Source organism: Haliotis rubra, unplaced genomic scaffold (assembly GCF_003918875.1).
Source record: "Haliotis rubra isolate DU_JTF1 unplaced genomic scaffold, ASM391887v1 Scf1602, whole genome shotgun sequence".
Classification (NCBI taxonomy): domain Eukaryota; kingdom Metazoa; phylum Mollusca; class Gastropoda; order Lepetellida; family Haliotidae; genus Haliotis; species Haliotis rubra.
The window spans coordinates 112,729-140,007 of NW_025765562.1; the positions used below are offsets into that span (position 1 = coordinate 112,729).

At 40.2% G+C, this 27,279-nt stretch overlaps 1 protein-coding gene and 1 long non-coding RNA gene across 2 annotated transcripts; one reads left to right on the forward strand and one right to left on the reverse strand.

Annotated features, from left to right (window-relative positions):
* On the forward strand, positions 1–26,005 carry LOC124271476 (fucolectin-6-like). Its single transcript, XM_046706631.1, has 3 exons — positions 1–72; positions 22,951–23,169; positions 25,919–26,005. The coding sequence occupies exons 1-3, from the start codon at positions 18–20 to the stop codon at positions 25,954–25,956; spliced, it is 312 nt and encodes a 103-aa protein (XP_046562587.1). The 5' UTR covers positions 1–17; the 3' UTR covers positions 25,957–26,005.
* LOC124271477 lies at positions 14,767–25,190 on the reverse strand. The gene is made up of 3 exons (XR_006897049.1): positions 25,181–25,190; positions 22,641–22,650; positions 14,767–14,868 (listed from the first exon to the last, which is right to left on the reverse strand). It is a non-coding gene; the product is annotated as an uncharacterized LOC124271477 (long non-coding RNA).
* Positions 26,006–27,279: the final 1,274 nt, after the last annotated feature.

Below are 27,279 nucleotides of genomic sequence, written 5' to 3' on the forward strand. Positions count from 1 at the left end.
CACTTCGCCAGGACAGCATGGATATAAGGGGTGTTCACACATGTTGGATAATACTGGTTCTAGTTGGCAAATGTGAGTATTACCATCAATGTCTAAACTTCACTCTTTTTGTATATATATTTGGTTGAAGTAATATTAATTGTTCAAAGCTTGAGTGCAGGTTTTGAAGTTATAGCTTTGTCAAACTAGGCAATATTTATCGAATTGTCCTTTTATTACCTGAGAGAATAATATGCAATTTGGTTTCGTTAAAAAGTTCTTTGGATATTTCCGGATTTGATTTGATAAGTTACCCAAAAATATATTCTTCGCAATCTTCAGGAATACATTGTTCAGGTCAACAACATCGTGTTCCTTTGATCCTATACCAACATGACTACTAAAATCCTGTTCAGATGCGTTTCTTTTGATGATCACTAAGATCATAGACTGCTCACTTGTGAACCACGAAGTTCCAGTGTCACGCAAGGAAGCATTGATAACACCTTTACTGAAGAAACCACAACTGGACTCGGACTGTCTCAAAAACTACAGGCTTGTCTCTAATCTGACCTTCTTATCAAAAGTGATGGAACGTGTGGCATCTTGCCTTCAGGCACACATGCAAAAAAACAGTCTTGGCGAACCCCTTCAATCTGCTTACAAGTTAGGCCACAGCACGGAAACTGCCCTACTGCGAGTACAGAACGATATTCTTTGTTCTGTGGACTCCATGGGCGCTGCTGTGTTGGTACTTCTCGACCTCTCTGCTGCATTTGACACGATAGATCACGAAATCCTGTTGACCCGTCTGGAAGATTGTGTCGGTGTTACAGGTAATGCCCTCAAGCGGATAAGGTCCTACCTAACAGGACGTTTCCAGACTGTGACCGTCGAAGGAGCACGGTCATAGAAGCAGGAACTGGCATTTGGCGTACCCCAAGGATTAGTGCTTGACCCAATCCTTTTCGCAATCTATACCTCCCCTCTTGGCACAATTGTTAGGCAACACAAGCTAAGTTTCCACCTATACGCTGATGATACACAGAAATACCTGGGACTCAGACCACTCTCAACATCGTCTTTTGAGAGCACATTCCAAGCCATCAGCAACTGCATCGCTGATATTCATCATTGGATGAGGATCAACTACTTTCAAGCTCAGCGACGATAAAACGGAGCTACTCATCATCAGACCTAAAACCAGAAACCCTTCCATCACAGTACCAGAGCTCAGGATAGGTAATAACCCGAGAGCGTGTGCTAGAAATCTCGGAGTCCTTTTTGACTCAGAACTGACCCTTGAGAATCATGTCAACATGGTGTGTAAAACAGCTTACTGCCACATCAGGAACATAGGTCAAATATCTCGATACATGAACCAGAAAGATGTTAAATCCCTTCTTCATGCCTTTGCAACATCCACTATTAATTACTGCAACAGCCTTTTGTTGGATGCAGAGGCAGCATTTTGGACAAGCTTCAGCGAGGAAAAAACTCAGAGTGATTACCCACACAAAGAAGTACGAGCATATAAAACCTGTACTCAAGGAACTACATGGCTACCAATCAGGGAGAGGATTGAATTCAACCTCCTATTGTTTGTCTTCAAAGCGCTAAATGGCCTTGCTCCAGAATACATCCAGGAGCTCATCACCCCCTAAATGACAATTCCAACATCACAAGTTTCAGGTCTGAACTGAAAACCCTCATGTTCAAGAGAACATACAACTAAGCGCCTTTGAGCAGTTTTCTGGATCAAGGCGCTATAGAAATGCCTAACTAATTATTAATATTATCTATTATTGCGCTCACAAATAGTCAAACGTGATGTTTATAAATATTTATACAGCAGGAACAAAGTTAGGCGCCTTTGTATGCTTGGACATGAGGTATGAGAATGTGAGCTGGTCCGAGATGAATGGCACGGAAAGCAGAATGTATTATTTCCTGAAAGTGTAATCCTTTGTCGACAACGGACAAAAGTCGTCCCAAGTTAGAAAACGGTATTCGTAATATTGGCGGACATTGTATGTATTATTGACATTGGTACGTGACTGAGCTGCCTTGGCAACCGGGACTTCTTAACTTGTTAAAATATCAGTTATTCGTCCAGTGAAACGTCCGATGCGTTCCTGAGTTACATGTGGACATTCTTCTGGAGGGTCTCACTTCTGTAGACTGCAAACACGTCCTATAATGTAACATATCTTATATTTGGGACTACACTTTCTCAGTAAAGTACAGGTTCTATTACTTTGTTGGTAGAGTGCCATCCGGGATTCGAACCCACACCCTCACACTTTGTGTGCTGGTGATTAGGCGCCTGACTTTGAGGGTGTGGGTTCGAATCCCGGATGGGACTCAACCCAACAAAGGTACTAGAATCTGTACTTTACTTCAGTGTAATCCCAAATACGAGAAAGCGATAACACGAGACGAGAAAGCGATAGCACGAGACGAGAAAGCGATAATACGAGACGAGAAAGCAATATCGCAAGACGAGAAAGCGATAGCACGAGACGAGAAAGCGATACCATTACGCGAGAAAGCGATAAAGCGAGAAAGCGAGAAAGCGATAGAGCGAGAAAGCGATAGAGCGAGAAAGCGATATACCAAGGCGAGAAAGCGATAGAGCGAGAAAGCGATAGAGCGAGAAAGCGATAGAGCGAGAAAGCGATAGAGCGAGAAAGCGATAGAAGCGAGAAAGCGATAGAGCGAGAAAGCGAGAAAGCGATAGAGCGAGAAAGCGAGAAAGCGAGAAAGCGAGAAAGCGAGAAAGCGAGAAAGCGAGAGAGCGATAGAGCGATAGAGCGAGAAAGCGATATTTCACATAATTCTGCCCTGTCTGCACATGACGTCTAACCTGCGTATGATTTAATCCAACAGGAGGCTTTATTGTCATTTGGTTTAATCGTATAGAAACAAAATGAACATGCTTTCGAATTCTGTGGCATTTTTTGTAATTAATCCTTTGACTTGTCCAAACAATAATCCAACAATAACACCAGAAACCGAGTGTGTTTTCGTTGAAATAAATGTGCGCTCTTAAAAAGTCTGTTAAAAGGATAACAATCATTTAATTTATCACTAATCACTAATTAGGCTTGGATTAATTCCTGGCTTGCATTTCTTTAGTGTCATTTCCCTTGTTAAATGCTACCATTGTTATCTCATTATTCATGCCGGGATTAACAATCCCTGGCTTCCATTTGTCCATCCACCCTACCAATTTAGCGTTAATTAAGTACTGGCTTCCCTTGTTATCTTAGCACTGTTGTTTCAAATGTACGTCTTTAGCTTTCTCTTCCTAGTTTCTAGTCTCTTCATTTACCTGATGAAGGATAAGAATATACTCCGTAACATCGTGTTTCAGTCCGGTGTTAAACAACAAACCAACCAAACGAACTCCCAGTCGGGCTTTATTGTATCAGTGATGGAATTTCATACACCCTGTGCCTTTCATCTGGTCTTTTTATGTGTGCCTATTTCACACATATATATTTCCACTATTATGTGAAAAAGGTATTGTTCTAAATGTATGTGCCATCGTCTCCCATACTTCTACAAGAATGGCTTGTCTACATACTTATATGTCTGTCTGTCCCCATATCCCAACTATCTACTTGAGACAGTGCAACAAGTCATCGACCGACGTGATAGGTGTGTTTAACAAAAACGTAATATAATTATTACTTGGGGAATAAAGCACTATATCATAAAACACCTGTATATTGAAAATAATTTCAGTTTAGATGGGGAGTTGAGAAGTTGGACGTAAGAGGGTTGGGAACTTGATTGCGTATAAGTTCAACTAAGTAAGTAGTGTAAAGTACATTGTGAGTTATTGTGCAGAACAGTTCAACTGTTGCTGATAACCTAATAAGGAGTCTACTAAATAGATGAAAAGGGGTTAAATGTTAAAAAGTAGGGCTGGGGAGGCAGGGTACGGTGTTTATGTTTTGGTTGTAAAACGTGCGGTGTGTGGCCTTGACATTGTGAGTTAGTCTGGATAATCGAGTTTACACTGTAATGTGTGGCTGGATAGGGATGTTTTAAAGGGTTTATTCTGAATTTAAGGGTGCCTTTTTTTGTTTGGTGTTTTGATATTTTGTTTTCAGACCCAGTCTGGTAGTTATTGAGTAATTTGGTTTCTTCTAGTAACTACTATCTAGTAGGTACTAGTCTTTGCACCTATGGCTTTTTTTATATATTGTAAGGAGTTTAGTTGGGGATAGAGAAGGACGGGAGCGACTCACTCCAGTGTGTACATGATAAATGTTTTGTAGATGTGTAGGAGGGTTTATTTGGCTGCAGTGATCTCAATGCTCACAATATGAAACATACATTTTAGAAAGTCCGATATGCTCATGTGGACTAGTAAAAATGAGGATAGTTTTCACTTTTTCTTTACTTGTCCAATATATACTGTAACTCGAAATAACATGTACTGTTACCAAAATGGATATACATTAGACTCAGTACTATTCGGAAATGCCCATGCAACTGCACCTGTAAATATGCAGATTCTTGAATCTGTTCATTTATATATCGTAAAATCAGGCAGATTTGACGCCCTTTTCTCATTTGTCTGCATCCCAGTGAATGTCACCTATTGCTCTCATTCGATTTGAATCGTTTTGACATGAGTTGACCAAGTTATAAACGAGATGATACAGGTAGATAGTTCCATATATTGAACGAGTTTCAAGTCCTCCTCTGGAAACGAAAATATTACGAAAGGTTAATTGGATACACCCGTCACCAATCACTTTTTCAAAACCTGCGACCACGTCCAGCTGTAGCCCATTACTTTACTTTTATTCTCAATAGACCACAAATGGTGGTATAAGAGTACATATCACAAACATCAATTACTACATACAGTCAAAATGGCAGCGGAGTGTAACAATATATTGTAGAAAACCAGTTGTTGGTATAACATGTCTATTATCTAACTTTTGTCAGAAGAAAACATGGCGGAAAAGATGGGTTTTGATAGATATTTTGATGGCAGAACAGGTTTGAAATTGGCGGACCAAAATGTCGGTTACATTATAATAAAGGAGTTGTATATCCATATAACTTTCCCCGTTGTTCAGCACACCAACTTCTAAATGCCATCCAAAGAAGTTCACTATATATGGCTAGACCAGCGTTTAACTGCGTACTATTTTCAGCTTTGATTAGACGAACGTTTGACTGCATCCTTCCAGTCAGTCTAGAAAATTCGGAAACTTTTGGAAGCAGTACACATCAAGAAGATACGATCCGCTCTCAACAGAGATGAAGGATAGTACATTCCCAATGCCAACCATCACTTGATAAAGTAATCAATAATATTTCTTGTGTACATTATCTGTTTCAATTCAACTATGTACATCAAACCCATCTTTTGTATATACATCCACCTGGCCTCCTATAAATTCTAATTCAGTCCTTGTATATCACCCTTCTGGCTTCCAATCAACTTACTCAATCTCTTCTACAAGCGTTGTACATCAACCTCATTTATTGTATAAACAACTCATTCCCTATCTACTGTAATAACAACTCATGTATATATTCTCTCAATTTGTTACTCATGTATCACTTGCTTGACAACGACATTAGAATCTATGTCGAAACGTCGCCTCCACAGAATAAAAGAAGTTGTATATCCAATATAATTGTCATTATATTTCATCAACTCAACTTCTAAAATGCCCATCAAAGAAACAATTCAATTGGTTGGTGTGATTAAGTTGGTTAAGACAATTCGAATCCAGTCATGTCATAAAATATGTAATTCCTTAAGTCACATCACAAAATGAACGTTTCCGTTATTTCACGATATGACTATTGCATACGTGCAAATTGCATGTCAAAGGAAAGTCTACATCTCTATTAGATATTCTCTAAACGTCAAGTCATACACCGCCATTCGTGGGCAAGAACATTACTGAAAACCATTTAATACTATCCAGAAATTACGATGGCGACTGAGCTCCCGTTTGTAGTCGATCATGCGCAGACAGCACTGAATTGTGGGTAATATCGCTTTCTCACTCTATCGCTTTCTCGCTCTATCGCTTTCTCGCGCAATGATATCGCTTTCTCGTCTCGTGCTATCGCTTTCTCGTCTCGTGTTATCGCTTTCTCGTCTCGCGTTATCGCTTTCTCGTCTCGCGTTATCGCTTTCTCGTCTCGTGCTATCGCTTTCTCGTCTCGTGTTATCGCTTTCTCGTCTCGTGCTATCGCTTTCTCGTCTCGTGTTATCGCTTTCTCGTCTCGTGATATCGCTTTCTCGCCTCCGAATTTTAAGGCGAGAAAGCGATGGCCCTAATCAGCCACCATATGGTATCTCAGTGAGCTAGCACGATAAAACCAGCTTAAGTCTGGGCTAGTACAAGCAGCCGCACATACACATACACACGCATGCACGTCGTCATATGAGCGAAATATTCTCAAGTACGACGTTAAACCCAATTTCACCTCACCTCACCTCACTGTAGCCTCTGAAAGAATTCGACACCTGATCTTAACTTTCGTGACCTAAAACCTGATGGAGTCGATTATCTATGACCTTGATGACAATTATCTGTGGAACAGCCAGTTCTCCCCCGGGAATGTACTCTTCACAAAGGGTCATTACCTAATGAAGCGAATAATTAAAAATTGTGCATCGTGTCGTCTGATTTGTAACAAGGGCGAGAGGTTTGTTGCAAAATACTTTGCACGTCATAACCACAAGGAAACATTTAAAGGGCATTTCAACTGTTCGTGTCCTCACCAAACTGACTTTGCCAGTTACAATATTCAGCGGACAAATGAACAGGTGTTATAGATTCAGTACTACGAACGTGCCAGTACTGGTATATTTAAGACATTCACTCTGATGCCAAGTCTACAATGAACGCCATACATACTTAATGAGGTTGTCAAAAGGAGGTCAGCAGATCAATATGACAGAGCCTTGCTACCTATAAAATACTGAGGTGTTAGCAGAGAAGAGAGACGGACGGCAGAATAACAGGCAACATCACAGCAACATATAGTGAGAGACAGAGCTGGAGTCATTGTACTTCCTTCCTGAACAACTAAAACATGTTGTTTCCTGTGGACTGTATCTGGGCGAACGAAGCCTCGAGAAGAGATGCCTCGACTCAATGGTCCGCAGCGAAACAACTTAACTGACCGCCAAATAATACAACGTAACAGAACCGCCAAATAATATCGCTCAGCCCCCTTTTTCAGACTATGGAATAATCCAATATCAGAAGCCACACATTTACGTGAATTGCATAAGTAATACAGGAGAATATGGATCAGACAGTGTAGAACTGCCTACGAGAAGTAGGCCTTCGCGCCATCATTCCAGTGTCATCTTCAATAGTGCCTGGCGCTTGGAGTATGACCCCAACATCGATGGAGACGCGTCTGTTTACGAGTCGAGATTATTGTTGCTTCGTCATGGTGGAGAACGTTAAGCGACCAACTGCATCCAGGAAGAACATGTTTGATGGTGAAGGGTAATGATGTGGGTTTCAATCTCCCACAATGTCATGACCAACCCGATCCACTCTCAGGGCAAGCTGACACAACGCCGTATCGATCATATTCTGCATCCCAGCCTGACCAACACCTCCTGGCCGCATGCAGCACGTGTAACGGCTGCAGTCCTAGACGGAAATCTGGTACCGGAAGTAAGCTGAGCTCCGTCTCGGATATCGCAAACTGGCCTGCGCAAGGGAGCCAGCTAAGTACCGGAAGTAGCGCCTCGTGAGACAGGCTAATTTGCGTATCACGTGACTTTTCTCTTGTATGTAAACAAACGCGTAAAGAAAATACCGTCCTTACACAAACTTTTCGGAGCGCTCTTCACACTGTTTTACATTGATACATATAAATTCTTCCACAACTGCGACAGTAAGGTTGATGACAGTACATAGTTAGATATCAAACTGGGTTCATCGTTTGCTCTCTGTTGGCTTCGATGACAATACGTGGAGCAGTACAACTTATGTAAACGAAGGATCGCTACGCAAATCGAAATAGTGTTACATGTTTTAGAATATTTTCTCAGTGAAACTAAACCATTCTAACAGAGATGTTTAATTAGATGTGTAGACTCGTCAAAAATAAAAGAGTTAACAAATATGTAGATTATATTGAATGGACGGTGCAAGATGATGAATCGTCACATCTTTCTGGTCTGTGGCAGAGGTACTATGCTGGCTTGTGTTAATTGATTTTGTTACAATTCAGTAGAGGGCAAGTGCATGTCTTAATTATCTCACATTATATCAAAGCAAAGGTTGTGTGAAGATCATACTATCCAGCTTAGGCATGTTTTGGAAGATTGAGCATTACCTGTTGCTAGGCAACGTTGCTGCTGTTACCACTGCGTTTGTATTATACACTGCTCTGGTGCAGACAAAGATAAAACCGGGCAAGAATTTGTGGTAAATTTGAATACGATTATTAATTGTGTAACATTTCTTTGATTATTTGTTTCACACTGTATTCCTCAGCGTACACCTATTGTACGAGAACCTATTGTTTCCATGGAATGGAAATGTTACCCCCATATATCCACTGGCAGGAAGTCATACTGTTCTCTAGAACAATTTATATCATCATGAGGAAGTACGTTAAATCACAGTGTACTTTCTTTAAAACGAATAACACCAAAAGATCTCATGTGAATGGTGCTAGGCCGCTTTCTCGACATTCCAACCATGTTGGGGAGGGCGATACCAGGGAAAGGTCCAGAACAAGTCTCTAAGAGAATATCGAACAGGCCTTTGGCCCGAGGAGCGAAGTGTCTATCTACAAATCTACATTCAGTATTCTTCGAGATGGAACATTCAGTCACTGCAATCCCCCTTTAGTTTAGGCGTGCCATAAACACAGGCCCTTATTACCTGTTCGTGGTACGTAAGTCCAAAACCATTCTAGGTAGATTTAAACCTACTGTTATTTTTAATCGTAGCATATATGTTCTTTTAATTTACGGCTAGATTGTTGAATTGCTGACAGCTGAAGGCATGATGTAAATTCCACTAGGGTCCATGCAGGTAGCAAAAGTAATGTAAGTCCCCATGGTCCCTAGTATGGTGATCTACCTTCAGTTGTTGGCGATCTATAGCCCATTGTTATACTGTGTTGTCCTAATTTGAAATCCAATTTTATAGAGAGTTGCTAGTTTTATTACTTGATACTGTGATATTCTAGTTTATATTACTGTCCTTCGTCGGCAGGTTTTTATAATTTATATGTATTTATGGTGAATTCACAACTTGTTTACAGTCACGATATGGCTGAAATATTGCCGATGTGGCTTAAAATCTTAACTCACTCACTCACTAACTCACCTGTTCGTGGTGTGTCAACACCACAACCATGGGTCTACCCAAAGAGGCAAACGTCTGAGGCACAACATTTATACTACTCACAATTTGATAGGGACCACATGTTATTCCACCACAAACGTTGGACACGATAAAATATGACTTCATTTCATGGTTCAGATATTCATCGAAATTCGACTGTTTTTAATGTTTAATTCCAAAACTGCATTTGATCATGAAAAGGCGAACAATGGCAAACTGGATACAGAGAGGCGTCTTTTCATTTTATCCATGTCAATAACGGGTATGACCTCCCCGTGCCTGAATGACAGCTTGGTATTGACGGTTCATGCTGTCAATAAGAACCCGGATGCTCGCCATTGGAAGGTTATTTCCGAGTTCTTCTGGAGTTCCGGGTAGTGCCGGACCTCCGGAAGTGGCAACCCGCAGCATGTTCCACACATGTTCAATTGGGTTTACTTCCGGCGAGCCCTCGGGCCATTCCATACGGACAGTTGTTTCCTGTTCCAGAAACTGGTCCACCACCGTAGCACGATAGGGACGGGCGTTATGGTCCAACGGCACCAGTGAAGGGTCCCACGTACACATTGAAGATTTCATCCCTGTACCGAACAACTGTCATCGTGCCCCTCCCATCACATGCTGATCAGTTTTCCCGCTTCTGCTGATTCCGTATAGGAGAAAGTCCGAGCATCCGTCCATTCCTGAAAAGTAATGGACAGGTTTGCAATGACTGTTTTTTTAATCCCCAGTCCGTGATGGATCCTCCCCCATAACGATCGTGTTCGCTGATGTTAGCATCGTTCAACCTTTCACTTTCTCTTCTTCACACCCGTTGCCTTCTGTTAGTAAACTCCAAACAATACCGTGACTCATCAGTACAGAGAATTGGTACCCAGTCGTTATGTGTCCAAGTGACACGATCATGAGCCCAAATCAAACGTTCCCGCCTGTGACGTACGGTCAGTGGGATGCGAACATATGCCCTCCTGGTGTTGAGGCCAGCTGCATGAAGACGATTCCGTAATGTCTGGGTGGATAAGTTAACGCCCGAGGCGTTAAGGAGGTCATTTCGGAGACTGGTGGCTGTCCAGAAAGGATGACGTTGTGCCTAAACGGTGATTAAGTGGACTTGTCGTTGAGTAGTCGACCTTTGACGACCACCGCCATGACGGCGTGCTTAGATTCCGTTGTGAGAAGCCTGATTCAAGCATGCCGATGCATCTCCCCTATTGCTCTGACATCAAACGTCGTCTTTGACGTTTAGGAGACATTAGTGTTAAATGTAATGACAAACGTATGGAAATGTCAAAAGCCTTCATCAACAATCCACACACAAGTGTGAGCTGACAACGTGACGTTTACATCAAAGCAAGAATAGTGAGGCTGCATGCTCATCAATGTCATGAAATGCATGTGCAAATGTGTAAATGGCACTGCCGTTTAACAATTTGTCGTTCATCAACGGCAGTAACTTGCTTGCATATGTTCATCAAACTTTCTATGATCCCTATCAAATTGTGAGTAGTATATATTTGACGGGATTTTCTCTCACATGAAACTGACACGTAATCATAAAAGTAAAATACTCATTAAAGTGCACTTGTGATAATAAAATCAAGTTAGGACCAGACAATCCACTGATAGACACCATGATACTCGGTCTATGCAACAGGGATACAGATAATTTTACTCAGTCGGTTGCTCACATCGTACGACAGACGTTCTTGATGGTCAGTTCTAACCCGGACCCTGCCCGTCTGAAATACTGTCAAAAGGTTAGAACAGAGTCTGTGTACGGCATTTAGAAGTGTTGCACATAAAGGCAAGACTTTATTGATGTCAACTTCTTTATTTTGAGAACACGACGTGTCGGGGTATATTCGTACTCCTTTAACAGGTCAATGAAAAACTAGGATAAAGATATCTATACAAGTGCATGTGAAACAACAACAGTGATAAGATAAGAACAAAGACAGATGGTTAAATAGCGCTAGATTGGTAAGGACCATTAATCCCGGCATAAATGATGAGATAACAATGGTGGCATTTAACACGGTAAATGACAATAAACAAAAGGAAGACAGGAATTGATCCAGGCCTATTTAGTGATAAACATAAGGACATGGAACCAAGCACTGATAATTAAACTAACAATTCCCAAGCGCTAGGCAGATATGTTCCCTGGTCACTGTTGATTGCCGGTTGGGATCTCCTGATGTCTGTGGCCTCTTGTGTATTCCAATGAGGCAAGTTCTTGTTGGTGCCGGATAGGACTTTCTTGCATTCCTACATGATGGCCAGGCCTTGGTTCTTGTTGATGTGTTCAGAAATGGCGGATTTCATTTCGAGTTTTTAGACTGACGTTTGGTGTTCTTTGTGTTGAGGGGTCTGAGGGTTTCACCGATGTATGTGTCGCCACATTTGCAATTTGGACACTCACATTAAGCGCCCAGCTTGCATTAAACTACGAAAGTCCAACAACCATTCTGATAAATCCAGTCTTCAAGTGTGTCACACAGCACTATCCTGCTTATATGAATATGAATATGTTACATTTCTATTGTACATGGAAACAGACAGTGGGTACTTCGATAAAGTTAACGGTATGTAGAACAATACAGCGCTTTCCCAAGATAACTTTCTATAGGTAATTCTGTTATCTCGAATGTGGCAACTGACTTCACGAATGCACTTTTCTCTGTTTTGTGTTGACTGCAGTGAGTGAGTTCAGTTTTACGTCCCTTTTAGCAATATTCCAGCAATATCACGGCGGGGACACCAGAAATGGGCTTCACACATTGTACCCATGTGGGGAATCGAACCCGGGTCTTCTGCGTGACGAGCGAACGCTTTGACCACTAGGCTACCACAACGCCTGCGTTGACTGGAGGACATACGACAGTAGACCAACAGCAGCGTCAACAATGGCCACACTTTATAAATAGGTACATGGTTTTAAAGTAAAGAGACACCTCATTGTGTATATTTGTTTTCGTGCGAATGTCTCAATGCAGTGCTATCGTTACATTAAGCAGTATGTGTTTCTCTGAACAGGATACTATGGAATCCTGGAAGGGACATTGTCGCGTTGTCGCGATGTCGCGTGTTGCGTTTTTGGTTTATTTTGCCTCATTTTACTTGTTTTGAGAGGGCGACAATGCGACAACGCGACAATGTCCCTTCTTGGATTCCATAGGATACAGTGACAACAGGACAAAAGTTCCTTGTTTATTCGTATTAATAATTAATGATGTGTTGCTGCAGTAACTGATACATATCATCCCCATGGACTATACCCAATCAAACGATAGGATAGAAAATAAACTCTTGATACTGTTAGAGTACCATTGTAAAGTTATATCACATTTTTTACTGATTGCTGGCTTTACGGACGGTTTATTTTTATTTACAGCTTGGGAATCAACACTTATCAGTTTGAATAGATACATTGCATGGCAACTGATAAATATACTCAACCAGATGGTCCCCTATGGACCCTCTATAGAATGCGTCCACAGCAACACCTTTATTGGTCGTAAACAGAGACTGAAATGGGCAACCTTTTATTTATCACTTGATTTCTTTTTGATCTGGGTACAGCATATCATGCACATTTAATGTATTGTCATCTTTTAAGAAATCATTTATAAATTTTACATTTGACTGTAGGTAGTGGTCATATACTACTGGTTTTCTCCCTATTGTTATCTTATCATTTGCCCATATGTACTGTCTGCTGAGATGGTCATTATCATATTTACTTTGTCCTTGTAATTCAGACCAGGCTTCAAATACGTCTTTCCAGAATGGGCTTCTGAGTTTTGGAATATAATGTGTCTTCAGATACAATGGCCCCATTTCTATGGGGTTTAGTTTGCTCACTGGTTGTGAAGTATATAAAAGATTATTTAATTTTGAATTATGTACGAATAATCTTCTGATCCATGATATTTTCTGGGACTTAATTGTTTCAAGTATAGCTGGTACTTTTAGACCACCTTCTTGGTATGTTTTTTGTTATCAGACATCGTTTTATTCTATCAGGTTTACCTTTCCAAATAAAGGAGAAACATTTCTTTTGAAGGTTCACGATCGTTTCTAATTTAGGGGACCGCCTCCGTGGTGTAGTGGTTAGAGCGTCCGCCCGGAGAGCGGAAGGTCGCGGGTTCGATCCCTGACCGCGTCATACCAAAAGACGTTAAAATATGGTACTTGTTGGTCCCTGCCTGGCGCTCGGCATTAATGGGTACAACAAGAACTGGTCGGCTCGGAGTCAGTATAATGTGTCTGAGTGGGGTATTCATGCTTCACTGCGGCATGGTATCTCAGTGAGCTAGCACTATAAAACCAGCTTAAGTCTGGGCTAGGACAAGCAGCCGCACATACACATACACACGCATGCACGTCGTCATATGAGCGAAATATTCTCAAGCAAGACGTAAAACCCAATTTCACCTCACCTCACCTCTAATTTAAGGTTTGCTATCGAGGAGAAAAGATGATTAAGTGTTGGTAAAATCAAGCTTTTTAGAATAGTTATTCATCCTAAAGGTGTAAGGTCTCTCAGAGTCCACATTTTCATTACTTTGTCAATTGTTTTTTATTTTATATTTATAATTCTTTTCCACCATTTCTGCTTTATTATGTTGATATAGAATGCCTAAGATTACAAATTGCTTTTGAGTCCAGTCAAAGTTGTATTCTCTGCAGTATTGCAAACTTGAATATTGTTTTGAACCTATCCAAATAGCTTTAGTTTTGTCAATATTTATATCAAGTCCAGAGAAGGATGCGTATGTTTCAAGTACTTGTAATGTTTCCCTAAATGAGCGCTCAGACCAGTCTAATATTATAGTTGTATCATCGGCAAATTGAGTTAGTAGGTATTCTAAATCACTCATCATGATTCCTTTCATCTTTTTGTTTTGTCGTAACATGTGGGCCAAGATTTCTGCTACTATGAGGAATATATACGGCGAGAGGGGATCACCTTGTCTACAACCCCGTGTAATTTGAAAGAATTCTGATGGAAACCCGTTTACAAGAACACTAGAGTTTATGCTATTGTAGAATGTATTTAGCCAAATTTTGATAGATGGTCCGAAATTAAAGAAGTCAAGACATTTCTCGATAAAGGACCATTCCACCGAATCGAATGCTTTTTCGAAGTCTATAAGTATCAATAGTCCTGGTTTATTCGTATATTCTGTGTAATCAATAATGTAATTAACCAGTCTTGTACATTCTCCAATGTATCTGCCTTTCATAAATCCCTTTTGGTCTTCACTTATTATATTAGGAAGTATGTTTCTAATACGTGCTGATATCACGGCTGAGGCTAGTTTATATGATATGTTTAATAGTGAAATGGGTCTGAAATTCTTCAGATGTTCCTTAGATTTATCTCTTTGGGGGATACATGTTATGGGCCCTTGCTTTTGACTTATAGATAGCTCACCCTTCCTATATGCTTCATTTAATGAATTGATTAGGTATTTATTGATGTCTTTCCAAAATAGTTTATAGAATTCAGCTGTAAAACCAGATGGAAAGAAATTCTGTTTTTCCTGAGATAAGAAGAATTTTGTTGGTTTTACTCCTTTTTCATACCATTTTGCTTTTGATCTCAATATAATCCCTTCTGTTTTGTATTTATTTAATTCAAAGTGCTGATCTTGAATTATATTAATTCTTGTATCAATTTTGACTTAGTCTGTTCACTGTCAGTACTGTCTGATTTTACTTCAAGACTTTCAAGTGTTTCATTGTATTCTTCTTCTAATTTTAGTCTTTCTTTCTTTTTCTGGGATGAATATTTTGTTGTGTGGCCTCGAATATTGCACAAGAGTACTTCGAAAAACAATTGTTCATTTTTCTTTAGTACTTTTTCTACATCTTCGTCTCGAGTGTGATAATGATCTACAGTCTCGTTAATAATACCTTGGATTTCTCGCACATATTCGGGATCATGTAACAAACTGTTGTTAAATTTCCATAAACCCTTTCCTTTCTCAAAAGATGTAAATTCAATATGTAACGATGAGAGTGATCTGAACTGTAACTGCGTTGTATTTTAGAGCTAATGATAGATTTTTCCATATTTCTACTAACGAGAAAGAAATCTAAACGTGCTTGTTTCATGGGCTTGGGTTTTCTCCAAGTTTATCTTTTTACATCTAAATTTAATTCCCGCCAGCGATCATAAAGGTTAAGTTTATCCATCATATCAAGTACAGCTTCTTTTGAATTGGGATTATTTATATGTAAATAATTGAAAGTATCTTTTGATTGATGTTGGACTAGAATAAAGTCACCACATATAATATTAGTTTCAGTTTCTAGACTTAGTATTTTATTTTTAATTTCCTGATAAAAGTGGGGTGCATCTACATTTGGACCATAAACATTTGTAATGCTTAATATCTCTTTCTCTGTTGATATTTTAAGTATCAAAAAGTTGCCACTATCACTGTCTTTTATTTCTTTGAGAATTTCAAATTCAAAGTTATCTCTAAATAAGATAGCTACTCCTCTCGACTGACTGGTGTACGAACTAAACCGGGCTTCTGAAGAGCCCCATTCTAATTTGATTTTCTGTTCGATGCTTTCAGTAAAATGTGTATCCTGGATACAATAAATGTTACCTTTTCGTTTTTTCATATTTTCGAACCCGTCAATCCTCTTTTTTTCATTATTCAAGCCTTGGCAATTTGCAGAGATGATGTCAAGTTTATGTGCCATATCGAGTCATTAAAAGTTGAGTGGTGAGTAACCTAAATCTGATCAAAATAGGATAGCATGCCAATAGCTGACCCAATTTTGGTGTGTCATAGAAACATCTTTTGAGAAATGAAAGTGAACATATATGATTTAACAACATAGATATAAAGAAATGAAAAAAGGACACACTGACCTCCGTCATTGTTCCAAGACGAAATGGGGGGACATTTACCCTCCCACAGGATCATTCAAGTTTAAATGGAAATACTATATTCCTGACATTATTGCAAAAATGTTAAGAAACAAAATTAATTAAAAAAAGGAACCATATTCTGTTGATTTGAGTTCACACATCAAAAGTTAAAAAAACAATTCTGTATAGAACGGTTTACCGTAATATTCCTCAAAATAATAACCAAACCAAAGCATACTCACTGAACAGTGTTCAAAGTGAAAATCTATCTGGCACAGATCGCATAAAGTAACCCGCGGAAGAACACCAATCGTAATACAACGCTTGCATTGCGTTCTGTTCAAGTTACGACATGTCAAATGTTTTTGAGAAAAACACATATGGGTGTTTCGTAGGAGTTAACAAGTAAATATAATACATACAAATCTTTATTTACAGATGGATCCAATGATGGTGACACAGTTACTTGTGCCACTGTCATTAGATCCAGAACGTTTATCTTCTCGATTACTAGATAACAGCTCCGTGTTTGCAGCAGAAGCAGCGCTATATTAACATCTTCTGTTGGTTACCCAGCCATGTTGGAATCTCTGGTAAGACAATGGCTGATTCTGCTGCTAAGACAGCACTCACCAAAATCTGTGGCATTGCTTCTGATACCATTCACCGATTGCAGGCTGGTTATTATACATCAGAGATCTAATGCAGAAAACATTGGACACCCAAGTAGGTATAAATACACTACATGTCACATACCCCAGTGTTGTTTACACCAACCTGCACTGCCAGTCCATATTTGAAGGTCATTTAAAGGCACTCGTGGATATTTAATATAAGGCGAGGATCCTACATTATGTATCCCTTGTGATGAAGGAATTACGGTCAAGCATGTCCTGCTTGACTGTATTGAATTCTCCATCACAGGAATAACTCTTTCAACTCTTCATCCATGAAGCATCATCAGAATCAGAATGTTTTTTAAATCTGTACATATCTACATCCATAACACTAAACGATTTAAATAACTCTGTCTGTACATATCTATACCCTTTGTCTGTCTCTTGTTGAACTTTTTTGTAATATACACTTGTAACTATGTGGAGAGGGCATATTTAAGTTGGATAACTTGTGCCCAATCCGTTTCTTAATTGAATAAAATATGTTTCAATCAATCGAAGCATCATTTTAATAGCGTTAGTTTTCGTACAATCATTAATATAATATTATAAAATTGGCTGATTACAATTGCAACTGAGATTGTTGGTTTCCAACTACCCAAATCATCGATTAATGTTCATGCATTCCATGGTTTTGCAAACGCAGCTTGTTAGTGTACTTGTTCGATAATTTGAAAGTGTGATCACGTAGTGGGACAGTTATAGCATCAAGCCACGAAGAAGGAAATTTTCCCTACGCCCAAATGTCATCAGAAATGAAATAACGGGGCCCTAAACATCATTCTGGTAAGTGCTTCAGGAGTTGATAATGTAATGTTATCGGCCGGCTCTTGTACCTGTATCGTGAACTTGTTGAAGAGCAGTGTGTAGCTCATGAATAGAAAATATATTATTGTAATCTTCCCCCAACAACTGAATTGAAATTAAAACTTTTCATTTCTTGCTGATTTTGATATTTTTGGAATTGAGGTACACAATGAGATGAGGAAGAATGTTTGGCCAAAGTTTCATCAAGCTTAATAGCAATATCGAGTTTATTACTCAATAACTTGTCTCTGACTTTAAGATTGCTAATGATGGATTTAGAGCCCTCACCTTTGATTTTCTGGATCATATTCAATACCTTTGATAGCGAACTGTGATGCATAATTTCGCGTAGATTAGCGTCTACTTTGTTTAAAGTACGCAGTGCTTTAGTGTTTAGTTTTTGCATTTGTTCAAAATGTTGACCATATGATGGCGACAGAAATAATGCTCAGCCTTTTCCCTTGCCTTCCCAGCTTGTTTGAAGTCATCGTTGAACCATGTTTTCCGTATGTGCTGAATTGCCGAGGACTTTGGGATACACTCTTTGTCTATGTAAATTAGTTCATCACAAACTTTTTTATAAGCATCGGGAACGGCCCATGAAAACTGTGTTAGCCTTATAAAATTCGATTACATGAGGATGGGGGAACGTCAAATCGGTTCAACGATCTTAGTATTGAATGAAAATGGGCACATCCACAGAGGTTGAGTCGGTTTGAGTAGGTAATCGACAAAGCAAGAGTTGAATAAGTTCCGGTGCCAGGATGTTAACATGTGTGTTACTTTCAACATCTGTAGTTGGTTGGACCCAGACCCAGAGTGGGTTGAAGTGATCAGGTAATCAGTCAAGATTGATGTCAACATGTGTGTTACTTTCAACAACTGTAGTTGGTTGGACCCAGACCCACAGTGGCTTAAAGTGATCAGGTAATCAGTCAAGATTGCACAAGGTTTGAGGAATTGATTTTAGAGACTTTGAATACTAGCTGATAAAGGATGAATGTACAATGAGCACTGAGTGAATGCAATGTTCACAGAATGCACACACCGTTCAAAGTAAGTCGCATTTATAAGTGTCATTACTGTGGATTACTAGGATTGACGATCCCACAGTGGCCCTATCACCCGGAGGAGAAAAAATGTTGACAATATGTAACTGATGTAAGTTAAAATTATCTTCTTTGATGGGCATTTTAGAAGTTGAGTTGATTAGGAATGATGACAATTTTTATGGATATACAACTTCTTTTATTCTGTGAAGGGCGACGTTTCGACATAGATTCTAATGTCGTGACAATGACATGTTATCCATAAAGATGAGTCTTCAGGCCTCTGCAATTCCACTGTATAATATGTGAAGAAACGGAGGTTTATTGGGAATCTACCAATGTGCCCTTCTAAGGATGAGCATGTTGGATTTTGTTATTGGATCCTTTTGAGACACTGCCACTTTGATGCCGGCTATTAGGGTTACCCAACACACACCAGGAGGAGGTAGCTCTTTATGAGTGGTCACACTGCTGTAAATGTGCGAACCGAAATGGCAGTATCCCTTAGTTCTTAAATCAAACTAATCCATAGTAAGCGGACAGGGATTTATACGATGTCAAGGTCCAACCAAACATACTAGTGCCTATTGCTGTACCATGTTCGTACGCATGAATCCTTTATGGCGTGCAATGTACAACATGGCTTCGTTAAGTAGGAAGTAATTGATTGACACATGAGACTGCATACACGTGAAATGTGATGGTTCGACGGACATGGTTAACATTACAGTTTGATTGATAGTGTGAAATAGATTCCTCCATGTGACATGAAAACAAGGTTGGTTGGGTAGTATTGATATCGAGACACATGAACTCTTGAATTGTTTACAAAACGACTTCATGCAGCTTAAGTATTGTTAAGTATTGCGTGACACAAACATAATTTTAATCAATCATCTCTTGTAGTACTGAAAGCCATTAGAAACGCATCACCCATTCTGATGATTGATAGTGTGAAAAAGATTCCTCCATGTGACATGAAAACAAGGACAGCCTCCGTGGTGTAACGGTTAGAGCGTCCGCCCGGAGAGCGGTAGGTCGTGGGTTCGATCCCCGACCGCGTCATACCAAAAGACGTTAAAATATGGTACTTGTTGGTCCCTGCCTGGCGCTCGGCATTAATGGGTACAACAAGGACTGGTCGGCTCGGAATCAGTATAATGTGTCTGAGTGGGGTATTCATGCTACACTGCGGTATGGTTCTCAGTGGGCTAGCACTATAAAACCAGCTTAAGTCTGGGCTAGTACAAGCAGTCGCACATACACACGTCATATGAGCGAAATATTCTCAAGCACGACGTAAAAACCCAATTTCACCTCACCTCACCTCATGAAAACAAGGGTGGTTGGGGCTCAGTATTGATATCGAGACACATGAACTCTGACACACTTACAGTGGAATTAATATATACTGAAAGCCATTAGAAACGCATCACTGATAGATTAGCATATGTTTTAGGTGCGTTTTGGCATCCAAGAGTTTTTTAGAGAACGATGTGATAAGTGACCATTGAAGAAGAGAATGAAATGCGGTATGAAGTTGCACTGCATTTATTGACCAAGGCAACGTGGGTTAAACAGAGACGGGGTCAAATCAAAAGTTCACACAGGTAAACAACAGGAAGGAAGACAACGTCAGTATCGCGTGTGTCCACCATCAGCATCAATAACAGACACACACCTCCTCCTGAGAGAAAAGATGACCCCCCCTGAAGAAATCCTGAGGGTTAAATTATGTAACGCTCACCGCGTCTACGCCACACACACGCCAACGTCCATCAGCGTGACTGAGGTGCAATCTGGATTCGTCGGTAAACAGGACTCCTGTCCACTCTCTGTGTGTCCATCTGCGATGATGTCTACACCAAGCGACGACGAAGTCGACGTGTCAGAATTGGACCAACATGAGGTCGACGTGCACGGAGCCCTCTCTCACGTAAACGACGTCTCACAGCTTGAGGACTGATTCTTCCCCTTCTCCCACGGATTGCTGAAGCTGTCCTTGCTGCTGGCTGGAACCGGTTTCTCAAATGGGTGACCTGGATGTAGTGGTCTTGATATGGGGTTGTGACGCGTGGTTGTCCCGGACGTTGACGGTCACGTGTGCTGCCTGTTTGTTGAAGACGCTGGGAGAGTCTAACAATTGTCGACATGTGACAGTTGAACTGTGCGGCCACTGCACGGGTGGATAATCCAGCATTAAGCAAACCCACTGCTCGCTCTCTCTGAACAGCCGATAATCGAGGCATCGTTACAAATTCAGCAATGGAACTAAAGACCAAAAACCATGTGATTCTTACGTGAAAATTGTCAAACTTTAACCCTGCTTGAATTTCGGATCAGTTGGTTCATCTGTCCATGCTCTACATGACAATTCGTGGTTATGTGATCATCATATGTCACGTGACCGCACCTGCATGCATGCTGCTCTCACTTTGCATGCTTTTCAGTGACATGGTTAGTTGATTCATACAACAGCTTGGGTTCGAACCATTCACGTCAGTAAAACGTATATCATCAGAATGGGTGATGCGTTTCTAATGGCTTTCAGTACTACAAGAGATGATTGATTAAAATTATGTTTGTGTCACGCAATACTTAACAATACTTAAGCTGCATGAAGTCGTTTTGTAAACAATTCAAGAGTTCATGTGTCTCGATATCAATACTACCCAACCAACCTTGTTTTCATGTCACATGGAGGAATCTATTTCACACTATCAATCAAACTGTAATGTTAACCATGTCCGTCGAACCATCACATTTCACGTGTATGCAGTCTCATGTGTCAATCAATTACTTCCTACTTAACAAAGCCATGTTGTACATTGCACGCCATAAAGGATTCATGCGTACGAACTCAACTAAACAAAAAAAAGGACTGTCGGAAATAGAAAAAAACTGTATTTTCTCATTTATCTCTACAATTTATGTAGTTGATATGTGAGAGTGTGAAATATCTGTTAAACTGAGTTCGGCCTAACTACAGTCTCAGTGGTAGAGAGATAGGAAACGGAGAAAAAGGACTTTACTGAGGGGAAAATAGTGCAGAAATGAGCAATGCGGTTTGGTTCTAAGTCCAAAAAGACTTATTTGGAACAGACCATGGCTTTATGCAAATTAGTGTGCGACGATATTGTATTACAAAGGACACTTTTTAAATGCCCAATTTGAAATTAGACGTAGATTCATTATAAACGATAGCTGAGGTAAAAAATAATAACTTTTATGCCGAAACTATTAAGGATGTAGCTACCATGCATTCTCACCGTCACTATAAAAAGAAACAGATAGGAGGGTTCGCCTTAAAAGCAAAACCTGGGGTCGGGCTTGGGGAAAGCGATATCAGCTAAGATAAGATAATCCTTTAGGGCAATTTTACTGGGGAGGTACACAGCACGTCATAACAATTTACAAATAATATCCAGTCCTGTCGATCTTCGGGTGGTCATGCCACCTATATACTACGATGCATTTCTATGGTTTTCGGGTATCATACTCTCTTACATATCTCAACATAAACTTTAAGAAAGAAAGACACGTAAGATGTTAATCAGTAGATGAGACATAGTCAACACACATGAAAAAGCACATAATATCTTTGAGATGACCCCTTGTGCCTGTAGGCAGCACGTGCATTTCATGCCAGGTGAGTCGACGGTCGGTCGTCATACCTGGCTGAGCGACCTAATTGCCATCTATATAGTCTGATCTATTGTTTCCAGCAGCTATTGGTAAGTTTTGCCCGATTTTATGAGTAAACATGCTTTTCTGGATATCCTTTTACGCATCCCACTGATCGACATATGCTATTTGCAATTGTGTAAATTTTAGGGATACAGAGTAACAGCCTAAAAACAGTTTTTTGTCTATTTCCGACAATACTTTTTTTTTATAGGTACCTTATACAACAAACAACACCACATGATATGATGTGTTCCCAAGAAGAAGACCAATAATAATCTAAATTCACATTTCCACTAAATGCAAACCATGACACAATGACGTTCCTGATTTCCTGAAAATTGGTAAAGTCAAAGAGTACAATTTCGGATTAGAAAATATAATTTAGCTGCATTTTAGGTTCTTAAACGAACTAATGTATGCCACCTAAAGAGTGCCAATTGAACAGTAGGAACCGATTACATGTATGTCCATCACATTTCCAGCTGGTTGGTGTAACATCGCAGTGAACAAGCCAACTTACAGCAGCACCGACTATGACGGAAAATCATCTTCCTCCCACGCCGTAGACGGTAACCTCGACGCTGTGCGCAGTCACAGCAGCTGCTTCACAAGCTCTGTGGCATCGCCATGGTGGATGGTAGACCTCCAGGGGAACTACAGAATAACAAGCGTCACCATACAGGGACGAAGCGATGGGTTTCGTAGGTTCAATATACAGCTGTGTGAAAAGAGATAATTTCAGTTACTTAACGTCACGTACAACTCAGCCATTCACTGTTTTAGTAAAACCCACAAGCAGGCTGCAGGCAAACTAAGGAAAAATGAAAGAAACATAAAAACATCAAAAGAAAACCCCTCACTTAATTAACGCACCTGTCATCACCACACCTGTAATTGTGTCTTTTCAGTGACGTCACTTTCCACGACCTGCCGTTATATAATGTGAAACAGTGTTCAAGGCGGCGTTAAACCCAAACTCACATCAATATTGATAGTATTACACTAGATAATTGAGACCGGTCTTTCATTCCTCTATTCTATACATTTCGCTGGGTACAAAAAGTATCATCCTTTGAGTTCGAGATTTCAAATGTAACGTTTGTGTTTTTCGAAAATCTGTTTCGAAGATCTTACGTTCATAAACTGAAGGATTAATGAAAACGGTTTTTCTGACTATATCACTAGGGTAATACCATCGCGAAACTACTATACACATATTAAATACCTGTTATTCTGAGTTCGAGTCCCAAAATTTATCGCCACCATACCCGTGTCAACATCATTTTCAGCCGCCATCAAACAAACATTTGCACGACAGTTTACATGATGTCCATGCTTTCATTACACTGACTGAGTTAGAGAACAATGAACCGTGCTGTTTTTCAACCATTGTACATTTGTGTTCAAACCATTACCGTATAGTTAATGAGTTAATATAATTTTACAGCCCCTTTAGAAATATTCTCCAATATGACGACGTGAGACACCTGCTATCCCACATTCTATCCATACATACGTGGAGGAACTCTGTTACCACCAAATTACCACCCGTGAAGATCTGGGTTAGATTTGTTCTATGCTTGTCGTAAGAGGCAACTAACGGCTGCTCACTTGGTTGACGCATAGTAGGCTCATGATTGTCTGATCCAGATTCTATTATTTACAGGCCACCCTCAAATAGCTGAATACTGCTGAGTGCGGCTTTAAACAACAATGTAAAGTAATAGCACACTACTAACTGACTGACTGAGTTTGGTTTTACGCCGCTTTTAGCAATATTCCAGCAACTTCACGGCGGGGGACACCAGAAATGGGCTTCACACATTGTGCCCATGTGGGGATTCGAACCCGGGTCTTCACCGTGACGAGCCAACGCTTTAACCACTAGGCTACCCCAGGCTACCCCACCGCCCCAACAGCACGCTAACTGATAAGGGTCGACAATACAGCTCTGTTCTCTTGATGTGACATGTATGCGTACAGGAAATATAAAATATACCACGACATTGACGGATAATTTGATTGGTAAATTTTACTAATGTATATTGGTTAATCATCGATAATCCCTTCTCATTTTAGAGCTACTTCATATCGCGTAGGAATACTTTGCACGCGTTGACCCCTGCATGATCGTTCTGTGTGGATTATCGATAGATAATCAGTCAACGAAATAAATCGCAATTTTTACATAGACGGAAATATTGAATAAGAATTGTTTTTCCTGAAGCGATGAAGTGTATTCCCACGGTGTTTTTACTTTTTACAATGTCGATTGCGAAAATAGTTTTAGATTCTCTGTTGCTCAGGTCAGAGGTGCATGTAACAAACAAAACGCTGACAAAGAGGTATATGTGGTCACTGGCATCAAGGTGTATAGAGTCACTCGCGGGGTCTTAACGTGATATTCTAAAGATTTGCAATGCGGTTTTAAAAGATACTCTTAATTTTGTATTTGAGTTTTAAACATTACAAAAATTACCATTTGGGTGATTATATAAGTACCAAGTTCTATGTTTGTATCTATACATATATATATCTTTGAATGACCATGTCAGTATATGTTCATGGTGTTCTACCTTCAGACCATGCATAGCCCAAGCCCAGTTCATTTAGACTTTACTTCACATATGGGTCTCAGTTTATCCTGCCGCTTTATTAAAGCATCATGTCACAACGTTCCATTATTGATATCTTTATATGTAATAATTTTACCCAGTACTTTAACCTATGCGTATACAAATAAAGGAAATTCTACCCAATTCGGCGAATTGAGATTTATTTTGTATCGAAGAGCTTACAATTAAGTCAGCGCTTAAATCACATGTTTATGAGATTGTTTAGAATGACTGGACTGAGTTTTGGTTTTACGCCGCTTTTAGCAATATTCCAGCAACATCACGGCGGGGACACCAGAAACGGGCTTCACACATTGTACCCATGTGGGGATTCGAACCCGGTCTTCGGCGTGACGAGCCAACGCTTTAACCACTAGGCTACCCCACCGCCCCAGATTGTTTAGAATGCCAAAGAAAATCTTCTTTGCCTGATGGCACTTTGTGTTGAGTGGAAATTGCATGGCAGTTTAATAGACAAAGAGATATGTATTTAGTAACAACATCCAATGTTTTGCATTATATAACCATTTTTCCGTTTTGATAGTTTAGTCCCGTGTTGGAAAACAATTACCTTATTTTAACCGTTAGACATAACGTTTCACTTTTTTGTGCCGGTTATGTACAATACCCTGTGTTTCTGTCACAACAATAAGCCCTGATGCTGTTCGGTCTCAGCAGCCATATGTAACGATTTGAAATGAAATGACTTTGTTTACATACCATAGCAGTACATGGCACGACCGATTAAATACGGTAGAATTGGGTTCTTTAGCTTATTCATATACCGCCCAAAAGCTATGTTGTCAAACGTGTCTGTCATTTCTGTTTCCATCAGAATATCGTCTCAGAGACCTTGCTATCGTGGCGTTCTAGAGAAGACCCCAACAGAATCCTTCAGCGGACATCATACCCTGCACGGAGAAGACGGGAACTTAGGGGCCATGGACACTCTGCCCCGTGATCAGCCAATAGTTGCCAGATTCGTCAAGATCCACTATTTACCAATTTTCACGGAAATTCTCACGTTGTGCGAAGTTCAGATCAGCGGGGATGTCTGTAGCAGAGGTGAGCTGGTGTTGTTTTAAGCCGCAGCCGGGTCGGCTTCAGTTGTGTGGTCTGACAACAAATCACTGATGGACAGATGAACAAAACGCAAAAGCCCGACACTGAACTGAACCAGTGTGCAGATATAAATAGCTTCGAAGTACACCAAACACTTCGCTCTGAAATGGTATATATTTGTCAAAAGTCAAACCCGTAAACACAAATTGAATTGGTTTGATTTTCCTTCAGCAGAACCCGTGAAGGTCCGGGTTAGAATATTGATCTTCACTAACCCATGCTTGTCGTAAAAGGCGACTAATGGGATCGGGTGGTCAGGCTGCTGTTGATCACTGTATTGTCTGGTTCAGACTCGATTATTTACAGACCGCTGCCATATAGCTGGAATATTGCTGAGTGCGGCGTAAAACTAAACTCACTCACTCATTCGTTCAGCGGATGTATTGTAAGATAGGAACAAAATCCTTGGCAGTGAAACAGGCTTGTTTGTCAATACACTATCATCCTAAAAGTGAGTAAAAGCATAATCAGTCTTTGTGTACTGGGATATTTCATTCCTCATTTTGGGTCATAGAAACGCATGCCGACTTATGCCATAGAAGCCGCATGCCGACTTATGCCATAGAAGCCGCATGCCGACTTATGCCATAGAAGCCGCATGCCGACTTATGCCATAGAAGCCGCTTGCCGACTTATGCCATAGAAAGCGCATGCTAAACAAACTATAGTGGTAAATATACAAACTATTCGACCATTTGCAGTGGGCGTCTTCTTTATGAATTTTTCTTTTACAGATACCACAAAATGCTTCAGCACATCTGTGGACATCGTCAACGGGATGTACTTAGTTGTCGACTCAACCGACAAGAGAATCGTCAATGATTCAACTCTTAGCTACTGTAGCAACAAGTGCTATCGTGAAAAAAACTGCTATGGATTTAACTACAATCTTGCCTCAAAGACTTGTGAACTCGCGTTGAAAACCCCAACACAAATTGTGTCGGATGCTGGCTTCGTGTACAGTGTCATGCCGTCATGTTTCCTGTATTGCAATGGCCATTCCGTGAACATCTGCTAAAGGAGTGTATATAGTTTAACATCGCCTTGCACAGTATTTCAGTTCTATCACGGCTG